This window comes from Penaeus japonicus, unplaced genomic scaffold (genome assembly GCF_977035675.1).
Source record: "Penaeus japonicus unplaced genomic scaffold, GWHDUDI00000001_assembly GWHDUDI00000017, whole genome shotgun sequence".
Lineage (NCBI taxonomy): Eukaryota > Metazoa > Arthropoda > Malacostraca > Decapoda > Penaeidae > Penaeus > Penaeus japonicus.
This window is the reverse complement of record NW_028234419.1, coordinates 17776852-17786470: the sequence shown is the minus strand read 5'-3', so window position 1 is coordinate 17786470 and position 9619 is coordinate 17776852. Positions and strand designations below refer to the sequence as shown.

Here is a 9619-nt window from a genome sequence, read left to right as displayed (position 1 = left end):
GAAAAATTATGTAAGTTACTCTAAACTTACAACTCTTCGGTTATAAAACATTACATTTCACACGTTGATTTGTCTTTTTTTAAACTGCCAATGCAGCAATAAAGCTTACCCATTATAGTTCAGTGTCGTCAGCATGAGCAAGCCAGATAAGGCTATATATTGCAAAGCTAAGCACAGAAAAAAACGAGATTGGCTTCAACTCTCCTTGACAGACCATTGATGGACTTACAAAGACGAACTGCCCATTTACTGGCAATATCTTAGTCCGTGAATTCGGACACTGTAATGCATCCCCTTGCTATGCAACACACACTCATGCCCGCCTCTCTCGAGTGGAATAACTATAATACTCGTCATATCACAAAACACCATGTTCCTCTACCACACCGCCCACCACAGGCACCCTCTGTTCCTGGCCGACGGTTCTGGCTTCGAGCACGAGATCGGCACCCACACTGGCGAGCATTTGGTGCGACTCAAGCTGCCTCGAGGGCTCACATGCACTCAGTGCGTCATGCAGGTATGGTAGGGTGTCATTGGTGCCTGTCTGGTCTTTGTTCTCTCTGGGCTTTCCTCGCCTTCGATATCCTCTGTTAATAAATTGGCCAACAAATTAAATAATCTGTTCAACAGTATCTAAATATAAGAGAGGATGTTTCTCCAGTAAGTAGTGAACAGTGTAGCATGATGACCGCCTCATTAACGATCCTGCAGATAAGGTTGCCACAAGAACAGTTAATCAGAACTTGCCTTTCGACAGTGGCGCTACGTGGCAGGGAACAACTGGGGCGACTGCGAGGACGGCAGCGCGGCGCTCGGATGCGGCCCGCAGGAGGAGTTCCGCGCATGCGCTGACGTGGCGGTGGTCGCCCATCCGACTGGGTAAATTTGCAACAACAATAGACGTTGACTTCAATGTACATCTGGGAGTGAAATCGATATCGCATTGATCTAAAACTGATTCTAACAGATACATACAATCATAAGTAAACACAAAGTAAATTCACACACACATATGTATATATATATATATATATATATATATATATATATATATATATATATATACATATATGTATATATATATTTATGTGTGTGTGTACATATATATGGATTCTCTCAATTTTGTTGGCCATTCCTTCTTTGTCAAACACACACAACACACAAATTTATACATGTATATATATATATATATATATATATATATATATATATATATATATATATATATATATATATATATATTACACATATGTATGTACACACACATATTTATACATATATGTATAAACATACACTTACACACACTGTACAGAATAGCCCCCTTGCACGTTCATGAGCGCCTTGTCTCCCACTCAGCAGCGAGACCACCACTCGGCGCGCCCGCCCGAGGCCCACCACGACGACCGCACACGTCGAAACCGCATCCGAGTCCAGAACCTGTAAAGCCGTGCCTCTCTGGCAGGATGTCCCCGGGATGAACGAATGGTGTCTGGGGAACTGCGCATACACGTCCTTCTGCCCCGCCATCTTTTGCTCGTGCGACTAACGAACGACCCTTTCGCCGGCGGGTCGTTCAACGGCGGCGAGGCGAGCGGGAAGCCCCTGGGGACGGGCGGGGCTTCACTCGTCAGGGGCGCAAGTGGTGACGTTAATGTCGCCAAGGAAAGGACAGTAGAAGACTCGCTCGTCCGTGCGCTCTCAGCTTAAGGAACTAGGAAATGCACATAACAATTCCATCTATCCACTCGGCCTGCGTTGCTCTGGGTAAATCAGACCGACCGATCGTGTTATTAAGCTGAAGTGTTGGTGTTTGGAAATAATTTGAGCTGTGTGCCATGGTTATTAATCTTCTAAACGCGAATGATGCATTTTTTTAATTACCTTTATTGCACGTTTTATGCACTTGCCTTATGTTGCTGTATACAGGGACATAATTCCTATGTTGTTATTTATGGTAATCTGCATACATGCTCGAGTATGTTAACTTATATATGCTAGTGTGTGATTCTTTATTTGAGGGGGAGCAGAATTATTATCATTTTATGAAATTTTGTAACAATCTGTTATTAAAAATGTTTTGCATGTTATATCTAATCAGGACTTATAGATATGATTCATAATTCCTAGTGTTGATTGTGTCTTAATGACAATTTTGCATGGATAATATCATTTTTGTTTCATTTATGAAATTCCTATCGATTTTAAACGGTCACTTTCATCACATCGAAAAATGACTGAAATGGTAAACAAACATAAAGATTATTTCCCATTCTAAAATCAATCCGAAGAGAACAACCGTGAAAGCTGTGTTAGCGTACGTGGGTGGCCGATGCCTACACATCGTAGCTCATTCACGCCGGATTACGTGATATCACGTCATGTGAATATATCGCTCCCGCTAGATGACGTCCTTTTACGTTATGATCTCTCCCTCAAACATGCATGCTCATACTCGTGGGAGTTCTATTTGTATAGACACATTTTTCTTCATTTGTGCAAATCGTCTAAATAAATACAAAAACACTCAGAGAAGCGTTGGCCTTCCCAGAGCGCCGGGAGAGATCTTGTGCTTAGCCACTGTGCGCGGAGCGGCATTAGGCGAATAAAAGCCCTGGCGCGAACGAAGCGCTATTGGCATTTGGAAGTATTGGGGAACATGTGAGTCCTTTGCTTGCAAAGTATCTGCTTTACAAATTGATCTATTGAGCAACATATTATATGGAATATTACTTTTTTGTATAACGCGTGGTGGATTCCCAACATGTATTTACCAGCGATAGTTCAGTACAAGCTTGGGATTGTTAACATGGACGAAAGCAAAAAGCAAGTCAGAAGGCAATTACTCTTTTATTTCTTGTATAATTCATAATCAACTTGCAAAACTCCTATCACTGAGATTCGGCTTTGATCCTCCGTGAGCAAGTCCCAGCCTGCCAATTGCATGACCTGATGATAGGCATCAGTTGCAAGTGTTGCATTGGGGTTAGTCAGTTATTTATTATATGTAAATTTCACATATTTATCGAGTGAATTTCAACTATTATCTGCACTGTTTTTTGACCAAAGTGAAATATTAAAACAACTCTTATTACTACCATTTAGCCTTGCTATACATTTGGAAATATAGAGGTAAATCTCAATTGCACCTGCCCACATATGCGTCTCTCTCTTACACACACACACTCTCTCTCCTTTTCTTTTCTCTCTATCTGCATACTAATTTGTGCGTCAGTCTTATTCACTAATTGCCAAGGCTTTTGTTAATTCAATTAGAAGTGTACGTGTAATTAAGATGACTCGGGTACAGGGAAGCAATGCGTTGCAATCCGAGGTTCGTTGCTCTAACCTGAAAATAGATTAATAATCAGAATGCGCCAAAACACCTGATGCATAGAACTGTAATAGCAATATAATTTAGATAAATTCGTTATCAAGGTAATTAAACGATTAATATTGAAGGTGATGGAATTATTTAGCATGCATAATTAATTCATAATCAGGATAATTAAACAATCGATATTAAAGATGATGGACAGCTTGCCCAGGACTGACTCTCTCCCTCGTTTACATATTGAAGTGTTTATTTCTTATCATACACTTTTCTTGATGTCAGAATCGTGATAATCCTGAAGATGATGGTCATCATTACCATTATGTTCGTCATAATTATTATAATCATCCTCACCATCATCATCCCCCGCACAGAACCGCCTTGTCGCGGCGCGGGGGCTTAAACTCTTTCCTCAAACGAGCCCGCTCTGGATCTAGCCATTCTCTTCCTCCCGTTGAGGTGGCCTTCCAGCGGCGGGTTCTCTGGGGAGGGATGACTAAGTGTTCCTAGGTGCCGATCTAGTAGGTGGGATCGCACCCCCCTCTGGTCCTCCCCCAGGGGCTCACACCTGCCCACACATTTGCCGTGCGTGGCGGCCCTGTGCGCCGGGAGTACGCCCTGCGGCTAGCAACACGCCTCTTTGGTCCTCTATTCCAGCAAGACAGGTGGCCTGATCTCGACTCGATAAGGTCAATCGGCTGGTCTCTCTTTTGAGCTAGGCTAGGGTCAAGCAGCCCCTGTCTTGCAGGCAATCGCATGGTCTTGCGAGTGCCATCAACGCGAGGCGGGGGTTGCGTATATCCTTCAATCACCCTTGTGGCTTCTGAGCACAGCCTCAGTACATAGCTTCCCCTTGTTGGACTCTATGGTGGGTGGGGACGTGGGAGGATGAATTGAAGCGCTCTTACATGGCAACACCAAAAAAATCCCGTTGACGAACTCGTCACGAAGTTGACCAAGGCTATCACCTCGGAGCCTTTCAAGGTCCTCGGTGACAAAAGTAAGAGAATGGGTTAGGCTCTGGCGTCGGTTCAGAGAAAACCTGCCCAAGAACCTCAGACTGGACCCTCCAAACCAGCCCCTGGCTCTGACAAGTCTCTGGCGTCGGTTCAGACGATGAGTCAAAACAAAAATGGAAGCCAGGTAGGACCCTCCAACCCTGCTGGCCCCACTGCCAAATCCCCGGCGTCGGTTCGGAGGACAGGCCTCGGCCGGCTACGGACTCGGAGGGCGAGTCTGTAGCCCCAAGTCGGTTCCCCCAGTTTAGGGTTCTCCTTAATCTGGAAGGATTCTATAATGCTTACCAGATGGCACGGGCTCTGGAAAACCAGAGACAGTGCTGTCTGACGACTAGAATTGCCAGAAACAATGGCATGATAATCGTACCAAGGGACTAAGTCACACTCACCTTCCTCCAGGAGACAGACTGGATGGGCGGAAGGTGAGCCTGTCGGCTCTGACTCCCGAAGAGAGGAAGTCCAAGATGGTGCATCTTGGCTTCCCTCTGATGTATGATCTTAAGGTCATCACGTCTCATCCCAAGGTGGTGGGAGCTTCCCGACTCTCCAAAAGGAAGCACCCAACCAGGCAAGTCGTGGTCACTTTGAAGGGTGCCCCAGTTGCGTCCTTAGACCTTGGCAATTGGGGCTCCTACAGCCTCAGGACATACGTTCCTGACCCGCGCTGTTGCTTCACGTGCCAGAAGTATGGGCACCATCAGGCCACTTGCTCTACAAAGCCAAAGTGTGGTGTCTGTAGTCAGGCACACAGTACGGAGGTGTGCCTCAAAGCACACAAGGAGGGCAAGCAGGACACCACTGCATAGTGTCCCAACTGCCTCAAAAAGCACCACGCCTGGAGCCTCAGCTGTTCCGTAAGGAAGGAAGAGGCTCTTCAGCGGCAAGAGGTCATTGTAAAGCGACCAGACTTTGTTCCCGCCCCTCCAGCCACTTATGGGACAGAGCAAAGGGGTAAGCCCCCCCCCCCCCTCCTAAGAGGATAGACACACCACCCAAAGCGAAACCACCGCTGGACGCCTCCAATACAAAGGAGTTTCTGGCTCTGGTGGGAGTTCCAAGACGGAAACAGACCCGGAAGAGGTCTGGGAACACCACAAAGTCTAACCCAAGAGCGGAGAGACCAACTCTGTTTACAGAGAAGGACTTGACGCTCCTGCTGACGACAGTCGTCACAGCAGTTGCAATGGCATTGGGGAGGACTAGTGAGGAGACGGAGAAGGCAGTCAAGGTCGCCATGATGGCAATGACTCAGACAGTTGCTGCTTTGAAGGAGATGGAGATGAGTCCTATGGCCTCAAAACCCACTCCAACTCAAGGCGAGACTCCTCTCCCCACAAACCCCCAGGGCGAGATTTGTCTCCCCACCCAACCTGCAGCCAAGACCACACTGGCAGAAATTGCACCCAAACCCCAAAGGGTAAGGAAGCCATGACCATTCAGAATGAAGGTCAAGGTGATCAAGGGTTCTCCACCTCCCAGGAGACCCAGTCCTACTAATGGCTGTTCTCTCCTGACGACAGTGACTAGTCGAGTGAAGAAATCACGCTCAGTGAGGAACTCATCAAGGAGTAGTCAGACTCCGAAATGTCTGACATTACCCACACTGTGGCATCGGACACTGAGACCGATTATATCGACGTCGTTGATGACACAGACTTAATGGACTCAGATTAGCACAATGGCTTCTAATCTAAGTATACTGCAGTGGAATATCAATAGCTTTTCCTCAAGGAATGCCCTTCTCCACGCGATCGTGTGATCTCGGGACATTGACGTTGTCATGCTCCAGGAGACCCTAAACAGGGGAATCTATTCACTTCTCGGGATATCATCCCTTTGTGCTGCCGAGTACGCAAGGCGCCAGAGGTTTGATTACCCTTGTGAAGTCGACTATCCCCTTCTCCTTGATTGCTGATCGTGTGCAGTGTGGAGAAGGCGTCGAATTCCTTGCCGTTGAGATCCACATAGCTGGGGGCCCCCTCAAGCTGTACAATGTGTTTAGCAGGCCAAAATGTAGGAGCTTAGATATTAGTGAAGTCTGTGCTGCTGCAGCACACGAGTCAATTCTCATAGGGGGAGACTTCAATGCCCACCACCCCATCTTGGCTCCCACTCGGAATCGTGATGCGGCAGGCTACCGAGGTGTGAAAGACGTGGGGGCCAGAACTGTCAGAGTGAAGTTCCAAGATCACCTTTCCAGGCCTTTGCCCCTGGAGATTGGCACTCCACAAGGGGGTCCTTAACCCGGCTCTGTTTAACACCCTCATGTTAAGCATCCTTGATATTCCACTCCCAGCGGGGTGCAAGATCATTTCATATACAGATGATCTTGCAATTATCTCTACTGGAAGACGAAACTAGAAAGGCCCAGCATAGTCTGGACCTAATGTGTGAGGAATGCCGCAGAGTCGGGCTTAAGATATCAGCAGCCAAATCGAAGGCAATAGCACTGAAACACGAAGACTGCGAGTCCAAGAGTTAGAACTAGAGTGGGTTCACGTCTTCTAATACTTGGGGGTATGGGTTGACGAGAAGCTCACCTTACGCTCTGAGATTAAATATCTCCTAGACCGGACCAAGGTAAGACTGTCAGGGCGGCGCTTAGGGGCTGGGCACCATGTACTAAGATCCTTCTATGTGCATGCTGTCTGGCCCTGATTACGGTCAAGCTTGGACTCAGGAAAAGGCTTGACATCATGCAAAATGAGACCGCCAGGATCATTCTGGGTGCCCCTGGGTGGAGTAAGGTTACCAACCTCCTCTTGGAGGCCAATCTTTTACCCCTGGACACCCGGATTGACCAGATGGTGGCCCAGTTCTTTACCAAAGTTTTACAGTCCCCGCCACGCTCGCAGCTAAAACAGAAAGTGCAACGTCGGCTTGCACAGAACCACGAATTCTTTGCTAACAACACCTGGTTGTATCACACAGCCAGGTGTTGATACGCTTTGAGTTCAAGGAGACACTACTGGTTATGGGCATGGACCTCCCCCACCCTGACTATGTCACAGCCCCACTGTGAGCACGATCCTTGATAGAGTTTTCTGTCGTGAGCCTGTCAAGGAGAAAGACACAGTACTCGCCGCCCCTGTTAAGGGATGAGGCGGAGAGGAATATTGCAGCAATCACTCCACCGGGTAGTAAAACCTATTTCAAGGATGGTTCTGTAGACTCCATCACCCGCACTGCCGGCGCCGGTTTTGCAGCAAGGGGTATAACGAGAGCTATGCGGGTATCTGACAATGCCTCCTCGCTCCAGGCAGAGGCAGTCGCTATTATGGGAGCCCTAGCCCATGCAACCCAGAAGGACGGGCATGTTGTCATACATACAGATTCTAGGGCCGCCAGTGACAGCCTGCAACAAAGCACACCCCTTGATAACGTTTATCTTCTGACCACGATTCTCACCATTGCTCAGAGAATCCTGGATCAGGGTAGACGCATTGTCATCAACTGGATTCCAGGCCATGTTGGTATTGAGGGGAACGACTTAGCTGACAGGTTGGCAGAGGAAGGCAGGAAGAAACCTTTGAGTGATATTGTGGTGCATCCTAGCCGGGAACTGCTAAGCCGTAAAATGATGGCTGCAGGGCAGGTCGGTGCCCTGCAGCGACATAGAGAGGAAGCGAGAACCTCCCCTTCGGCCAGCTGGTACTCAGACGCCACAGGCTATGTCACTGATACTCTCCCCCAGAATATTAAGGTATGCTGAAGTCAGCCTTCACAGACTGAGGATAGGCTATCCTTGTGCGTGGCAAATCGTACCCACCATTGGGCATGATGAGCGACGCTATGATCACTGTGGCGCGCCGGACGCCAAATTAGAGCACTACCTGATGGAGTGCAAGCATATTCGTTTCCTCAGGCAGGGCCCAGAGACGACAGCCACGGGACTGGTTAGATGGCTATGCTTGTCGCTTCCCCCTGGCAACTGGAGCGCCTACAGGCAATCCGACCGCCACGGTAAACGTTCAGTTATGATGATCAGATCAGTCAGGATTTATAGCAGGCAGAGGCCGGGCCGCCTCGTCCATATAGCCCGGGCGAAGCGACGTCTTCGCGAATCTCTCTGAACTGAACTGAACTGTCCCCTGGTAACAGGAGCGCCTACAGGCAATTCGACTGCCACGGTAAGCATTCATTTATGATGATCAGATGAGTCAGCACTCATAGCTGACAGAGGCCGGGCCGCCTCGTGCATATAGCCTGTCTTCGCAAATCTCTCTGAATTGAGCTGAACTGAACCATCATTATCATCATATTCACCATTGCCATCACCATTATCATTAAAATCATCATTATCATCACCATCATCATCATCACTATCATTAACATTATCATTATCATCATCTCATCACAATTATTATTAGCATGATTATCATTAATATTGTGAGGTTTTCAACCTCCCTCCCCACCATGGCTGGCCCATCTCCTACCCCCGCCCCCCTTCCTTTCCCTCGTCGTCCTTTTCCCCTCGCATCCCCTCTTATTCGCCCTCTTCTTCTGTCTTTCGCTCTTACACTCCCGTCTATGTTCACGCTAATTTCTCACTCTTCTCTTCTTTCCACCTTCTAGTTCTATCTTCTACCTTGCTCCCAAGCCTATCCTGCCTCCCTCCTATCCCTATGCTGCCCAGCATCCCGCAGTAATCCATAGGGGAGTCGAGCATAGTGGACCGCGCCAGCCTCCTTATTTTTGCGATTTGATGTACTTTTGTTTTACTCTGGACATCTTTTTATTTGTATTTTATATATTTTATATATTATTCACATGGTGTGTGGATAACAAAACATCCGCATCTGCCACGATTTCTTTTATTCCTTTTACCTTTTTGTTTAATTGTGTTAAAAATTGTTTAACATTTGTTTTTAATTATTTCTTATCATTTATGAAATATTTCGATATTGTTTTTATACCAGATTATCCTGCTACTTTTACAATTTTACTCATTGAATCGCAGCAGCTTATTTTTACGTTTTTTTACGTATTTGTGATTATGAAATTTTATTTAAAGGTTTATTATTTATTATTTTACGTATTTTTACCGCTACGACTCCGTCCGTCTGAGGTCATGTAACCCCCCTTGTTTCAACACAGTAAAGGAAGTGGATATTCTGACACTGTTTGCCTGCCCTATTGATTTACATTTTGGATTTATGCCAGAAGAGGTAAATTTTCCGAATAACGCTGCGTTACGAAATACCATAAAAGTGGTATCGATGGATTCCTCTGAACATCTACTGTTCATATATAGTGGAAATAATGT

At 46.8% G+C, this 9619-nt stretch overlaps 1 protein-coding gene across 2 annotated transcripts in view; it reads left to right on the top strand.

Moving 5' to 3' along the window:
- Window positions 1-2163, top strand: part of LOC147470045 (uncharacterized) — an 11387-nt gene extending 9224 nt beyond the window's left edge. Inside the window, exons 5-7 of one of the 2 annotated variants that reach the window (XM_086545735.1) lie at window positions 400-520; window positions 761-882; window positions 1363-2163. In XM_086545735.1, coding sequence (XP_086401861.1) covers window positions 400-520; window positions 761-882; window positions 1363-1549 — 430 coding nt within the window. In that variant the 3' untranslated portion in view covers window positions 1550-2163. Of the gene's footprint in view, window positions 1-399; window positions 521-760; window positions 883-1359 lie in introns of both variants that reach the window. The other variant, XM_086545733.1, reaches the window with a different exon arrangement.
- The last annotated feature ends 7456 nt before the right edge of the window (window positions 2164-9619 follow it).